General features: G+C 37.4%; 1 protein-coding gene across 9 annotated transcripts in view; it reads right to left on the reverse strand.

The window, feature by feature from the left end:
• The window catches only part of MLLT10 (MLLT10, histone lysine methyltransferase DOT1L cofactor), a 121,878-nt gene that overhangs the window by 34,498 nt on the left and 70,072 nt on the right, over positions 1-17,308 (reverse strand). For all 9 annotated transcript variants that reach the window (XM_021387932.1, XM_021387931.1, XM_021387939.1 and 6 more), the window contains one exon: positions 2,378-2,556. In XM_021387932.1, the coding sequence (XP_021243607.1) occupies positions 2,378-2,556 (179 nt within the window). The remainder of the gene's footprint in view (positions 1-2,377; positions 2,557-17,308) is intronic.

Genomic DNA, 17,308 nt, shown 5'->3' on the forward strand with positions numbered 1-17,308 from the left:
ATGCCCAAGTTTACCTTATAACCATTTTTGGTGCACCTAGGATCTTGGTTGATTTTCTTTTAATTAAAATACTACACAATAAATGCATTAGCACACCAGTATTTGAAGACTTTCATGGTCAAGAAGTGGTAACTGTTAATATTTACACAAGATCTCAGTAAGCAGTCACATGGAAACTTTGCAGAACTAAGTAGGTAAACCGTCACCCTTGAAGTATAATCAGTCATTTAAAGTAACTGCATGGTAAAATCGTTCTCCTGAATTAAGGAACAACTACATGGTAAAATAGGTTCTCATGACTAAGTCGCTTCAAATACCTCATGAACTGAAACTGAAAAACGGTCCCAGATTCCAGTCAAAACAAAGGCATTTTAGGGGTGGTTTCCAAGATTCAGCGTGAAACAAAAATACCTGTAGTGGGGAGACCTGCTTGGTATTTCCAAGTCCTTTAAGTCGGTAAACTGCACACAGGCTCTATCCCACTGTTTTTTCAATCCATTTATCCTCCATCAGAGTTTAACAAATAGAAAGCGATAGTGTACCGCTCTTGTTTATTTACCTATTCCATGTCATTTCTGACTTAACAGACCTCTGGCTTATTCCATACAAGAGTCTCTTTTTCAAGCCAGAAGCTCTAAATTATTTACTCATTCCTTATAGAGATGCTGTTCCTTGCCACTGCTCATTACTGCTATTCTTCCATAACTCATTCAGGTTTGCTGTATCTGTTTTGAATAGAGACTGTTTTCCCTTTAACGTGAATTTCATTTGTCCTCTTACCACCTTGTCAACAAAGGCTGGTGAGGTCTTTCAGCAGTTTCGACAGTTGATCCTCATAATAGCTCTCTGCATCACCTACCATCATCAGCAAACGTAGCCTCTGTTCCTCTTTTTTTTTCCCACATCATTTATGAATACACTGAACTGTACAAAAGGCCATAATGCTGATGGTTCCAAGACTCCAATGGGAAACCTCATCACTGTAAGAGTTGAGCTTATATACTCATACTGTTTTTTTGGTGGTTTTTTTTTAATCTTTTAATCAGCTACTGAACTATGACACAAGCTCTTCACTTCTCTCCACCCTGCTTAATTGAAGTGACCTTCGCTGAGTTATTTTATGTAATACACTAAGGAAGGGGGGAGGAGGAAAAAAAAGGGAAAAAAATCTAGTTGGTTGTCACTTCCCCTCAGAAAAGCTACTTAGGTTTCCCCAAAACACTGTATTTTTAATTTATTTCCTTAAAATGGTTTCTATCAATTTCTGTAGAAATGTCACCCAATTTTGGTTCCAAAAGTTATGATACAGAAATTGCACTGATACACTGGGAAAATGCAAGGCTTACATCTTTAGGAAATTAATCCAGAACAATTACTTTAAAATATGAACTACCACCTCTACCAACAGTGTTATGTGATACTGAAACGTATTCTATGCTGGTCTGCATGCAGTATTACTGCTATACACTTACTATACACACCTATGCATCCACATGTGCACGCAAATACATACACAAGTATGCATTAAGCTTGACTCTCTCAGTTTTTATTCACTATCTTAAATCACTGCACACTCTATGAATTTAAAAATTGATGTCTCATACGCACATACAAAAAGCTGCATTTGATGTATTAGTCGTAAAACAGATTCTCAACAGTAAAAGAAAGATACAAGAAATCAAATTTCAAAAAACATTATGCCCTTCGTACTTATTCTAATTGTGTTGGCTCTTGACAAGTACAGCTTCATACTCTGTGGTGTCAACAAATGTAATCTTGCCCAACTTTCATAAATCAATATAAAATGCTACCGTAACTTTTCTGGTTCATTACTTTGACCATGTCATGCTTCCATCTGCACTCTTTCATTGACTCCCTTATCCCTTCACCTCTAACAACACATCTTCATTTGTGTATCTTTCAAATATAAAACTATAGCATGTCTGTCAACTTTTATTTGCTATCAAGATGTCAACCTTGGCCTCCTGTTGGCCTAGGCAAGCTCTAGTTATCCATCTGCCAAATTTCCCAAACAAACCCATCTACTCTTTAAGTGATACCACCACATTTAGATGAAACATCCAAAAACTATACACAATTTTCTTTTAAATTCTTTCTTAAAACATTGTTCTTGTAACAGACATTGGTTAGAGCACTGATGAACTAACAGCAACTTTTTTTTTTTTTTAATCTACATACTCTATAGAGACTTGTCTATTAAATAATGTGTGGGAAACTCTAACCACTATAATAATGTTTGCACAACAAATACAATGTTTATTAACCTACTTTCCAAATAAATGATGGTTTCTTTTAACACTGAAAATAAGCGGGTCAATAACATTGCTTGCTATCTTAAACTCTTGTGATAGTTTACCTGAGTTGCAGCAACAACAGTAGTTATAGAAGGCGCAGTTGAAGGTGATAGAGCTCCCACTTGCTGCAAGTGGCCTGAAGCCTGCTGAGGTAAATGAGAACTGGAAACGGGAGTGCTAGATCCTGAGCCAGATACTGCATTTGGAAATGATACTGCTACATCATTGCTGCTAAAAATACCTGAAAAAAATTACAAAAATGATTACATGCATCTCTCTCCCCCCTCCCTGTTTTCTAGTAACCATGTAAATATGCAGTAGAAAATTAAACAAGACAAACAAGATTACTTAATATATAATGCAGAAAGTTCTTGTGTTGAATTTCTAACCATGCTGATTGATCGAAGTGCTCTCATCACGTGACATTCTACAATTCAGGGAACACAGACTGTCTCAGTTCTAAGTTTTACAAAGACGTGTGATAGATCAACTATTTTATGTGCATTAAAAACTACACTCAAATATTTAAGTAGCAGATTTTTTTGCTAAAATACCTGCCTTCAACTGAGTCTGCTATCTGAAAGTACTGTTTGAAAGAATTACTGTGAAATTTGAAGTAGATAAGGAATAAAGTATTAGGCTGAACATACATGATTTGAATACAAAAATACTTTGAATTTAAAGTAACATTTCTGAATGACAAACCTTTGATCAAAAAAGTAATTTTGGCAACTAAGGATTTCTTGTGCATTTTCAGAAAAAAGTATCAAGTACTCAGATTTGCTGGTAGAACTGGTAGAATTTTGTTTGCTCAAAAACTAGAACTCCATCTGTGATCTAAGAATGCTTGACTAGCATTTCTGCTAGAGCAGCCAACAAGTAAATGCCTGAATATATTAATATAAGTCAGAATTGTACGGTAGCAACTTAAATTGTAAGAGTTCATACCCCTCAGTGAAGCCATTACTATTGTTCATCTACATGCAGGGTAAAGTTCATGATATAGGCTGGGGGAGAAACCCTACTGACCAGAAGCCCAGGACAAGAAGTAGTACCTGTCTATGAAACTGTTAGGCTCCACGTGCATTAGATAAGTGAGCTGTCAGCTGGCCAAGGAATATCAAGCATGGTAGCACTGAACTGCAGTTAGAGGAAGAGTGCCACAGGGAGTAAACAGAAGTAGAATGAACATGGTTAGATCAAAAAAAGCAACAGAAGTGAAATGCCAGTTAGAAGGCAAAGAGTGGAGCTAGTTTGTCACTCATAGAAATAATGATCTGAAGAAGGCAGTGACAAGAAGACACGCAAAATTAAAAAACCACTTGCCACCCAGCACTCCTTCTGAGCCCCAACAGTCAAGGGAGACTAACATCACCCAAACCCACACATACTGTGCAAACACCAATGCATCTTGAATTCCCTGCCTGCATGAACTACCAAGAAAAACTGAAAAGTAGCCAGACCTAGCGGAGAAAAGAGAGACGAAAAACAGCTAGACACATGCTGACAACATCTGTTCCCCTGTCTAAGCTAGGTTAGGTAAGGACTTGCAATCTTCTCCTCAGCCTCTCCATAGCACAATTCCATACCTGCTCCACTTTTCTGCTGACCTTCGTATCCTTTCTTCTTCCATTTAGCATACTTTTCATGGTCATCTTTCCCTCATTTTTTGCCACACCATCCCCCTATTCTATTACCGCATTACTAGCGGTTAAGATCCTGAAGTGTCCACATTGTTACAACCTTTCTCCAATTATATCTGTCTCATCTAACTCACAGACAGTAAATTCTAAAGATCCTGCTCTAGATCTTTCCCTACACATTACCAGCTCAACATGGTTAACAAACAGCCTTGCTAACGAGCCTATTCTTAAATGTAATATCAGCAGCCACAGAAGCTAAAATATAATCCGGATCCTCAAAAGAATTTTAAGATCTGCTTTAAGTCAACTTTAAATTAACAGAAAGGAGGAGATTCTCTCCCCTCCCACATTCTGAAAGTATCCTTAAAATGATTAAAGCCACAACATTACTTGAGAATGATGAGATTCTCACGTAACTATCCAGCTCTATGAATTTTAAAGTTAAAAATAAAGAAATATCACAGCCCAGATCAAATCACTAAAGCTAGTCACTACAAATGCTACTGGTCTAATAAAGCATCAGTAGTCACAAGTGGAGAAAACAAAATTCTTGGTGGAAGTTGTAAAAAAGAAAAATATTTTGTCAGATAGGTAAAAACTCCCAAATTTTAAAACATACTATTTTTAAATGCTTCTTCATTTTCAGAACCTTATATGTTTAATAACTGCAGAACTTCCGCTGCTTCCATTTTAATTGTACGGTTTATTCTTCCTCTTTAAAATGAACTGTTGGTATATAAGCAGATAGTTACAAAATCATGGGCATCAAACTTCTTCAAAAGAAAGACAGTAAACTAGTTTGCCAGAGGAATGAGGTAAGCTTTTTCCTCTTCTTTTTTTGCCTTTATTACTGTTCTGTTTTTGAATGCTTGCTATTTGTTGCTGTTGCAAAATACCAGAAAATACCACTTGTCCAGATACTCTGCGCTAAATATAAATACCTCCATTTAGCAACACCCTAGTCAATACACAAAGTCAGCTCACTTTCTGGAAGCAGTCACGCAACCAAGACTTCATGCAGGCACTCAAACAACAACTATATGCAGCACACAAATATAAATCCTTGATTATCGCACCATTTCAAAAATATCTGCATAAAAACTAAGTGCTTGTCATACCAGAAAGTCAGGAAAGTACATATGTAAAATGTCTCAAGTCTATCAAGCTGTCCTTTTGTTCTCTGAAGGGAGAAAAATCACTCTGAATCCGCAAGGAATAATAACTGAACATAAACCAAAGTTAAAGTGCCAAACAAACCAATCACTTTGAAGTCCTTCCCATATTATTGAAAAGTTAAACAGCTGTAACTTGTGACAAATGGCACTGTGTCATTCGCCAGAGGCATAAACAGCATGATTAAATATAATCTTCAGTGTTTTAAATAGTACCTAATTCTTCAACTACACGTGGACACGTAGCACTGTCAGGGCAAAGCCTGACTATGCTTACCACGGCTAACGCACACAATGCATCATTACAGGTTCTGAGAGATTAAATGCATGTACAGCCTGCATTGCTGGAACTAAATGCTTAACAAAAGGGCAATTGACAAACAAAACAAAACAAAAACGTCTCTGAACAAGAAATAACTGCCTGCCTAACAAGGAAGCATATTAATATAGAGCAGGGAACATATCAGATTATGCAGATTGGGAAAAACTGCAATCGTTTTGCTGACAATCAATGATGAAACAGATAATAGAGGAAATAAAAGAACATCAAGATTAGCGAGAACTAGCTGTGCAGCAACATGCACTGAGTGGCACACAGAGCAATTTAAATGATCTCACTAAAAATCTCAGAGAAGTAGTTCCATGAGCAGAAGAATTAACAAATCAGATGAACTTTTCACTTTTAACAGTGCTGCATCAATAAACTACATTTCCCCACCACGACCCCTGTAGCTGCAGCTGGTCTACAGTATGAAGGTTCCTTCCAGGTAACTATTCTATTTATCTGCAGTATCTACCATAGGTTGTTGCCCACAGTATTTTCCAAAAGCTTAAGAAATAATATAATCTAGTCAAAATAATATAATTAATAGTCAATATAGTCAAAAAAATAATATAATCTAGTCAAAGAGCTTTTTTTTAAAATGTAAACTTTTAAGTTCATAGAAGTTGCATGGAACCACAGAACCTAAGATTTGCCTTCCTACCTGGGTAGAAGCAGGGGGAGAGGGAGTAAACTTCAGTTGTGCAGCAAAGCTCACAGAAATCAAAGAAAATTTTGAGTTTTAAGAACAAGAACTCCTTCACAAAAAAAATGAAGCTATATACACGTTTCCAGTACTACCATTTCCTGTGATGATCTCAAGAAATCAACCCTGAAGCCATGACAATTGTCTCTACAGAGCAAAATGAAAGTGCCCTTTAATGCCCTTGTCTGTTGATTAGTAACCAAATTTTATTTATTTTAAAGAACCAAGAACGTGCTCTAATAGAACGTTAACTGTGGAAGAATTACCACCTAGTTCATTAATTTGCAGTATGGATAAAATATAAGCTAAGTTGCACCGAATGCTAAAAACAAGCAAATAAAAACCGGTTACTGTGACCAACAGCAGCTGCACACAGAAAGGCTCAAGAAAAGGGTAGGTATGAAGTAAGATTCCTTTGAATAATGTCCCAGCAGTTAGAACCCTATGATTTAGGGATTCTGAGCTTGAGGCATGTAGCCTTGGGTTTGCTTCCAGCTCTGTCCCAGTGAATTCCCTGCAACCCTCTCTGAACCGTGTAAATTCCCACAGCGTGTCCTGTGGCAAAGCTGTATCACAGACAGACTGCACGTGTGGGGAGAGGGATGCCACCAACAGGGTGCTACCAGTGACTGTGCAGAGAAAGGCATTCTGGCAGGAGGATTTTCACAGGCAAGAAACATAATGATGAAGGAGCTGCAAGAATTGAAGGCAATTTGGGGAAGAGGGTCCCAGAATAGGAATGGGTTGTGAGGAGTGAAGAGAACTTAAATGTCACAGTACAAAAAGTGGAAATGTTCCTGTTGGCATACAGCTTACAATTACCTTTGCAGAGAGAATTTTAAAACCTTTAAGAAATTCCAAGTTAATTTCTCCCTTTTCCTCAACAAATAGGTGAGAGGAGAGTATGCTGTTCTGACTTGTGCTTCCACCTGGTACCATATATACCTTCGGGACACACTACACAAACATCAGTGCCTAGCCAGAAGTGCATCATTCCTGCCTTGTCTCTCCAAAGCCACCCAGAATGACTAGCTGAACGGATTCTCCTAAATCCTCAACTCCTGTAACTCTGCCTTTTCAAACTGACCTTTGGTTTCCTACTGTGCAGACTGCTTCCTCGTACTTTCACTAGAGGTGCGTGGTCTTCTCTCCACCACGACTGGAACAGCCCGTTTGCACAGACAGGCTGGGATACCAAAGCTTATCCCACTAGTCTGATCACATGACAGATTCACTGCACCCTTCCTGCGCCTTCAGAAATATGATCTAGGGCCAAGCTAAAAGTCAGTTAGGGATTGGGTCTTGTAGGTTCTAAGTTGGCACCACCAAAACCTATGCAATTGTTCATACGTTCCAGGTGCCATAAAGTTCAAGATGTTATATTACAGCATCACATATTAAAACGAAGTGCAAAATTCTGAGATAATAAGGTGATTACTAATTTTAAGGTAGTGTTGGCTTGGCCTTTATTCTTCTGCAGTAACATCTTTAGAAGTTAATAGCATAACTCATGCTTAATTTTGCACAGGCTTTTCCTCCTGTATCTTAATTTTCTTTCCCTATTCACTTTTGTGCTATGATAGCTATAATAAAAATAACCCCGATTAAAGCATTAGCAGAGATCACTCTAAAGAAAAGTTTCCTAATTAGTTACTTGTTTTGTAATCATAAACCTCCAGGTGTTCTGATTTTCCAGAATAAATCTTTGAGATGCTTTGTAACAGTCTGCTTAAGGTTCACACCTATGACTAATTCAGCCTTACAGAATAAGACACATTAAGAATTTAATCTTTGTTCTAGTATGATTCAACATTTTTTTTTTTTAAGTACTCTCATAAAAAAAGATCAGTAAGATCCAGAGCCCCACAGACAGATCTGAGACACAATATTCTCAGGAATACAGAAAAGACCTGAATTTCAAAGTATATAAAAGCACTGAAAGATCTTTGCAAGAAAAAAAAAAAGTTAGACAGATACAGAAGAATAATTGATAAATAAAATCTATAGCTTTTATTTATATGTTCACTTTCATCATGGTAATTCAAGACGTACGAGTTTAAGTTACTCTAAAATGGCTTATACAAGTATTCCCACGTAGGATCATGACATTTGTGATCTAACTTGAGAGAGAACCTGAGGAAGAACTTTACATGTTAGCTTAAGATTCCTGAAAACCTACCATAGCTTCAAACCAGCCTGACAGCAATCTATCTTAGTGCTGGAGCAGCAAGTCAATGGAAACACTATATTCCTCTTCACTATTAACAGACTGTAGAGTATTTAACTCCTTTAAATACTACAGCCTGCAGTAGAGACTCTTCGGGTGTAATTTGTCTTACCAAAAAATATACCATATCCTATATATTAAATTTTGCTGGCATTTATGCTGAGGCCAAGTGTGCAGAGCTGAAAACTTCCTTTGCAAACACACTATCTTCCAAAGATGATCACAGTACTAGAAGTGGCTTGATTGGTGTCTGTTCTGTGCTATAACTGCCAACACTGTGACTCAAAAAACAGCGTAAGATGGAACACATGAAAACAGACCTGAAAACAGGAAGAATAAGAAATAAAACAGCAGACAGAACAAGGACAAAAGTAGCCAGAGAAAGCCTACAACTAACCATTACAATTTACAGCTAGCTCTAACATGAAATTACAACTGTCAGGTCATCACTCCCCATAGTCTTTAGTATGCTCTAAAATCCCCAACAGACACGTATGCCTGCATTACCTCTTCCTGCTTTCCAGTGATAAAAGATGATGCAGAATAGATGAGACTTCAAGGTCAAATTAAAAAGTTTGACTGTCCAGAGTATGACAAAGCACAAAGTTATCACACAGTGAATAGCAGTGCAATCTTCAAATCTCTCCACTGAATTTTTCAGGGATTTTTTAAACAACATATATATGTATATATTTTTTTAATGACCTTAATATCTACCAAAATCAAGAACCAAGGAACAGTCTCATACTGGGAAAATTGCAGCGTACCACTCCTGCCTTCACGTATCCTGCCTCCCCTCTACTAAGACAGGTATTTTTATTGGAAGACACAGCCTGCATGACTCTATTTTCTATTCCTGTGTTTTAATTGATACTTTCAAATGTGTTCAAGCCTTTTGCTATTATATTTCCTCTTTTACTCTTGGTCAGCACCAAATTCATCTCATTGACTTCAACCATCACCATTATATTAAGCATAGCTATCATATGAATCTCTCTGTTTCAAACTTGCACTTGTCTCCACTCAAACCCAAACTCTCCTTTTTTTTTTCTTTTTGGTACTTTCTTGCCCATGTGCAGTCAACAAACTAAATGCAATAAGAATGAGCTCCTGATGCATCATCTCCATCGAAACTCTTATAGACAACCCAGACAGTCCTCAGCATCACCTGACTCACAATCTGAATACGCTGTTGGAGTAAACTATCTCATGTCTAAATATTTATCTCAAGTTTTAATACCTTCTTTTCATCCTGTACACACAGCACAATCTTTCACTACTGTTCGTATTACCAAGATCTCTACCCACTCTCACTGTCTTCATTCCTATACGCACTTCTGCCAAAACAATAATATGCAAAAATATTCCTGCAAAATGAGGTTGGAGGAGGAAGGAAGTAACCAACTCTAAAATCTTACTCTGAGAATAACATGGGAAGGTAAATAACATGCACACATGCATACTCCCATGCATGCCAGGCAGATTAGATGAAAAACCCCATCCTGTTCTAAAACAAACATGTAGGTACTGTTACCCTGTCCCACAACCATGTGTTCCTACAAAGCATTGTTACTGCTTGACAAGAAAGCATACAATAATAAGTAACCACTTCCGTTTATGCCATTTGAACTTCTAAGCTGGTGCTAGGAGTACACAATCAATTTTTAAAAATACTGCAATGTGGGAAGAAGTAATGACAAATGGTGTTCCATCCATTTTTACTCTGCACTTCATTGTGAACCTATACTTCTTCAACATTAAACAGCAAAAAAGCTCTGCTTATAAAACAGCAGAAACTCACCAAGTCCAAATTCAGCACACTTTCTCAGATACCCTTCAGATGTTTTATTTTTGTTCAGAAAAATGGTGAGCTTGCTTTCCTTCATCTCAAAGCTGGTTCAGAGCACTGTACACCTGGGAGAGTGAGAGGGAAACCCTATATCAAAAGGGAAAAGGCTAAACCTGTATTACTAAAGCAAAGCAAATCCAGAGAAATTTCAGCATTTCTCATGACATGTAGACTACAATTTATTTATTTATTTTTAAGAGACCTACCACTACAGACATCTGCCTAACGTGTAATCATGGCTCCAACAGTGTGAAAAGCAGAAGTCCTACTAACTCTTAATGAATGCTAGCTTAAGATGCAAAGAATTTCATCATGCAAAGTAAGTTCTTTTGCATACACTGCACTCCACATTGACAGAATTTAAAATGAATACAGCACTGCTCTTCCTACATACACATACAATAATGAGAAAATCATTCTATGTAGCGGATATCAATTGAAAAAAAACTTCAAAGTTCAAACTAGATTGCCTGACATCATTTAAATACAACACTGAGAAGTAACTGATCATCCTTAAAACTATCCTCACGAGATCTTTTTAAGTGTAAATATCCCACTGAATCTTTCAGTAACTTGTGAGTATAGCTATGATTGTTTCCTATAAATGAACAAAAGCCTTGAAAAAGTAAATTTAATAAGATATATTTCATTTCCACAAGCTATGAGTAAATACACAACTAGGGACACAAAGCTAATACTGAATACTAGAGGGAAACTGCAATCAGATACATTAAAGATTCGATATTGCCCCCTCTGAAATTGATAGTACTGTTACCAGCAACACAAATGGCAGCACTGGGCTGTCAGAACAAAGAATGGACAAAACAAGGATACGTTCACATGCATTACTTGTAGTAATTTAAGTAGTCAGGAAGGTAAGTGAGAGAATTCCTGAGGCAGATACCACTATAACACACCTATGAATGGAGCACAGAAGAAGAACTAAAAACACTATTCACAAAATTAAAGAAAAGAATCTTAGAACTAGAATAAAACTGTTATCATTTTACTGCACACATACAAAAAGATCATAAAAAGAGAACTGAGGAACTATTGACCTATCAGGCTCCTGCAGACAATCTACAAAGTTTTCACTCAAGTACTGAACAATTGACTCACTGCAGACCTGTATTTCACCCAATCAATAGAATATGCAGACCTTCAATCAGGATTTTCTACAAAAGGCTACCCTTTGGGATAAATGAACCTCTGAAAAAGATTCTAATATAACTTACCATTATGTATGGTATTCATCAACTTCGAGAAAGCTTTTGAGTTAGGAGAAAAAGGGCTTCATGTTAAGATCATGTTTAACAGACACACAAAAGAATATATGTATAGACAGGAATTTCAGTGAACAATAATATACCTGAATACATCTTTCTTGTATTAGAGCTCTGATCATTTACAGTAGCTCAAATTGTAAAATGGATTTATTTCTAACCACTATAATTTTTTACTCACATTTCTTTTGTCAGTGTTTGTTAGCTTTTAAACTCCTGGTATAATAAGAACATTCCAGCACGTGCCAATTAGCTGCATTCTAAAGCTACCATTACAAATAAAAAGTCAAATACTTCCCAGTGACATTCAGTCTCCCCAACAAAAGACTGATTTTAATTTCACTGTCCACAACAGATTTGGAAACTTAAACTGAAGCTGACATGCTAATGTTAATCACGAGGCATCCTTCTGCTTCACTGATAGATTGAGCCTGACTCTGCAATTGTGAAGTTTAACACAAAAGAGCCGTCTCTCCCAGACCTGGGGAGGTCAGCTGAGGAAGAACTCAGATGAACAGAGAGGAAGAACTCCAACCGGTGGCAAACCAAAGAAGACGCTCACGTGAACTTTTCTTCAAGGGCTCTTCTTTTGTCATCTAAAGCACGCAGGTCTCTGATCACGAAGTGACCATGAACACACTCGTACCCTCTGTCAACAGTCGTTGCAGTTCAGCCTATGTGGTACTCCAGCACTTGGATGCCCAGTTATAAAGAGAAGGCAGTTGTGCTGATGGCACACCTCTTCCGCTTAGGCCGCCATTTTATTCATACATAAAAATAAAGAGCTCACAACTACAAAACCATTTTATTTCCCATATACCAGTTCACTTTTTCCACATCATTAATGAATAAAGTGCTCAGCACCTATGTCTGTTTGGACACAACGACAGAATGCCAGAGAGTAGTGAACATCTCTGCAGTGTTTCCAAGGGTGAACTTTCTAGCTGCACCAGTCTCTGAGGTCTGATTGTTAAAAATGTTCATCATCTAACAGAGTGACTGACTTTAACGTCTTTTATTTTTCTCTCCTTTATTCTCCCCACAACAGCTTAAAAAAATAATAATAATTGAAATAAAGACCATTTTAGCTTCTGGTTTTGTTTCAAGAAAATCACAACATTAATTTGGAAGTCATAAAAAAAAAATCATTGCTTTTTACATACTGCCTAATCTTGAATAACTAGTCAAAGGTACTTCTATGGAAAAACAATCAGTAAGTTTAGAACTTTTCCTTGTATCTAGAGTCACCAGAAGAAAAAAGCAACACAGACTGTAATTGCCACATCAGCACTACAGACCAAGTCTATAATATAAAATATAACAGTTTTGAAAATTTAATTTTGTGGTAGGGAAAAAAACACTACATACAAAATTGTGATTTTGTACGTTTTTGAGAACTGATGAATCTGATAAAAATGAATAATTTTAATCAACCCCCTCAACAGTTTTCAAAGAACTACTAACACTGCACAACACACTTAAAAAATCAAAACTATTGCTTTAACATGGCCAAGAAAAAAAATCCTATCTATCTATATTAGAAAAATCCACAGAGCTAATATGGCTTTACTGTGTTCATACAAATTAAATTATTGGGTCTAATTCTGCCTCAGGTGTAGAGGACGTGATGCAACTGCTGTCTGCTACCCTTACAAGCTGAATCATTTCACCCACACTTATTCTGCAAAGCCTTTATTTGATTACAGTGCCATCAATTTGTCCCAGTTATGCTCAATCTTTCTGTACTAAGGAAATTCTCTTTCAAATTTAAAGAGATAGGGTTTTTTAATTATTATTTTTCTTACACAAGAACACTCCGGATTGCCTGAAGCTATACTTTTTGTTTTTGTTTCTCTAAAACTATACAGCACAGGGACTACCAAACTGCCACATGCATCATGCTCCCGCACACCACTCAGACCTTTCCGAGTTTCCAAGCAGAATGCTCTAGATGTGCCTCAGTGAATAATTTACTACTACAAGACACATACTTTATGGACAAATTAGGAAGAGATGCAGTTGAAGAGCTGACAAAACAGTTCCGTAGACCCAGTCAGCACTACGGTTAACACAAGTAGCTGTCTGGCAACTCACAAACATAACTAAAGACAAAGTGAGACAAACAAGCTGCAGTATAACTCCTTCCAACCGCAACTATTAAACATGGAAAAAATGTTATTTTAACATTCATAGTATACTAAATCCTTAGAACAGTACCATTTCCAGGACATACACTAGAATTTAATAGTCTCTTACTGTGCTTATCAGAATGAGATTTTCATGATAAGCATATGCTACAATGGAATAAGTATGTGCTAGAATGATTCACTTTTGATCTTTGCTTGGAAACCTTTTTTTTTTTTTTTTTTTTGAATACTTAAGATTCCTGACAGGAAGTAGAAAGATCCTACAGTTCCTTATAGCATGCAAATATGAAATTTGCTTGTCGTGTTTCAGCTATTAACAGGATAAATGGTAGCAAAAATTTCAGACAAATACAGGGAAGAGAAGAACAGTCACTGATATTCAGCCTACGGGTGAGATGTAAGGAATCCTAGCAAGAAAAAATATGTTTAACCTAATTCCTTTCAAACAAACCATCCGAATGCAGATCCCATCCAGCCATGGCCAACACAGATCAGTGCTCTCTGTACCTCCTGTCCAACATGACTAATGAAGCTCATCCTAGGCTCTCCCAAAACTCAAAAAGGAACAGAAGAACTGAACCTCTACCACTACTCCCAAACCACAGATTAGTAGAAGGCAGATGAAAAAGAAGAGCAGCTGCCTGGGCTCCTGCTGCAACAGCCTCTACTGGCAGGAACCCTTCCCTGACTCTCCCTCACTGAAGAACAATCCCAGACACCCAGCTTTCTCCTACAATTGCAGCCAAGCTATCGAACTCCAATATGCTGACGTGTCAAGGAAGGGTAAGAATGGTGAACAGTAATCACATAGGTTTTTGGCATGTACACTTAAAAACTGTATTTCACTCCTCCATCTTCCATCTCTGCTCCCTTATGAAGTTTCTTCTCAGTCATGGCTGAATCATTCCTTTGAAAGCCTCACGTTACTCTTACAGTAGCAGCTATTGCTCGCTTTAAAACTCATAACTATTATTCCTCAGAATCAGTGCTCTTCAAAATGTCAGGAAGACTTTGCTACTTCCAGCGTATTCATTTCAAAATACATTAAAATTGAGTGTATATTAATACTTTCATTTGAGTTGCCATTCTTTTACCGATCATTAACTGTGCTCAAGAGAATTGTTTTTGCATACAAAAGTAAAGGTCCCTCAAAATGATGTTATTTACCCTAACAAACCACTGAATCCTTCAGATTAGAAATTAAGTCTGTGACAGTTACAACAAACTCTTTTCTTCTTTTAAATTTGCATTTGGGATTTTTGTATGAAAGCAAACTATACTAATGACTTATGGGTAGCTTTTTGGTTTGTTTAAAAATGTACTTGAAACTACTAGTCACTCCTATTAAGAATATCTTCTCATAAATGTGCAAAATAAACAATAGGAAATAGGTATAAAACAAATCACACAGTCAATACAAACGGTATGAGAAGACTACACATGCACAATCCCCAGACCCACACTGATATTCTTCAGCTCCGTTTACACCTTTCATGAATCTCTTCTAAATTAAAGTTCTTAGAGCTGTACAGTTCTAGAGACTAGAGAAACTTCACTGTTTTGGATTTAAAAATTCCAGTTTCTTCAAGTCACTTAGTCTAACAAGAATCCTCTTCAGGATTTATTTATTTTTATTTTTCATAAAAAACACTGAACTACTGCATAAATATTTTTCCTCATAAAAACATGCAATAAGCTAGACCACTTTCAAAATTAACAGCTTTTTTTTTTAATATTATCCTTATGGCCTTCTTGCAGACACCGTAGGTTATCTATGAGATCTGACACCAAAAAATGAATTCTAATCAAAAGCTGAATAAAAATTAAAAGTATGATAAGAGCAATACAAAGTAGTGAGTTTACATCTGGACTAGTTAAGTCCCAGTTCAATTCAAATTGACAAAAATTCCACTCCGAAGTCCAGATCAGGACTGGAAATAAAGCAGCTTTTCCAACAGTACGTGATAGTTTGTTTCACTTACTATTTCTTGTGTTCCCACCACACAAGCTCTTACACTAACTTTGCTAAGTATTTTGACAGTATACTTCCTGCATACAGCATACTTGTATATAGAACTCCTACAGCATTTTTGAAATTATGCCTAATGCTCCTGAAAGAGAGGTTTATTTGAACAATCTTCTGGAAATACGTTGTCGGTCTATCTGGACAACTTTATACATTATATTTATGCTAGGGAGATTTATTGAAAATGAGCTCACATCCAGATGAATCATCACCAAGGATCTTGCAGGTTTTAAGCAACTAATAGAGGTAACATTTGTAAAGCATCAGGAACTGACATACAGTTAAAACACACTGGGATATATCACCACTCAGTATGGCTAAGCCAAATCGTTATCTCTGGATAGACAAGGGATTCTACAGTGCCAAATCCAGACTATTCAGTGGGTATGGTAAACCAGTCCAGCCAAGACTGGCAATGTGCCAGCCTTCAAACTGGTATGGGGCCTGGCATTATCCTGTTGCAAGAGAAACGTTGTCTTCGCTGGCCTGATTCTGGAAGTCTGAGCCTTCTACTTAGCATCACAACGTAGCAGTCAAAGTTGATGGTTTGCCTGTGTTCCGGGAAATCCAGAAAGATAGTCTCTTTCCTATCACAAAAGACAGCACACATCACTCTGACCACTGAGAGCTGCATCTCGTTTTTCAGTGGCGAATTGTCTTAGTTTCAGCTGGGACAGAACTGTTTTTTTCAGTGTCTGGTATGATGCTATATTTTTCTTCCAGAAACAAAACAAAGTTTACAGTACACTGCTGTTTAAAGTTATTCTAAGCAGTCTTGGATAGAGCCAAGGCCGTTCCAGTTTATCAGCTCATATTAATGAAGGGCTGCAAGGGCAGAGAACCGGGACAGTTGACTTAAGCTGGCCAGAAGGATATTCCATACAATATGACACCAGGCACTTCATGCAGAAGGAGAGTTTTGAAGAGGGTGGGAATCCATCTGGCTCTCTTACTCTCACTGAGTGCTAGATGGGCATCTGTCAGTGGGTGGTGAGCAATTGCTTGTGCATTACTTGTTTTATACATTCATATATATACATATATATAGTCATAACTACTATCCTTTTCCTTTCCACTACCTTAGTAAATAGTTTTATCTCAATGCACAAGTTCTACATCTTTTTTTTTTAATTCTCTCCCCCATCGCACTGGAATGGAGGGGAGTGAGTCAACAACTCTGTGCTGCTGAGCCACCTGCTGGGGTTAAACTACTAGAGGAATTCACATGTTGCCACTCCATGGACTGCTATTTTTACTCTGGCCTATCACGGTAACATCACGTTTTGTCACCAGTAATGACGCAATACAGGAAACTGTCACCTTCAGCCTCACAGTGGTTCAACAGGTCCTGACAAACTTGCATATACTGTACCGTTTGTTTGTCTGTGAGCATCTGCAAGGCCCACCTGGTGCAAACTCTGATAATCCAACATTGCCAACATCATTTTCAATGCTTTGAAGCCAATATTCAGCTCCATACACAGTTCCCTGGTCATAACTGGCCGACACACACGGATGAGGTGATCAAGATGCTCTTCAATTCATGGTGCAACAGCTCTGAATGGCCATCCGCTACGTGGCTTGTCTTTCACATCGCTGCGACCACTGTTGAAATGTA

Source organism: Numida meleagris, chromosome 2, assembly GCF_002078875.1.
Source record: "Numida meleagris isolate 19003 breed g44 Domestic line chromosome 2, NumMel1.0, whole genome shotgun sequence".
Lineage (NCBI taxonomy): Eukaryota > Metazoa > Chordata > Aves > Galliformes > Numididae > Numida > Numida meleagris.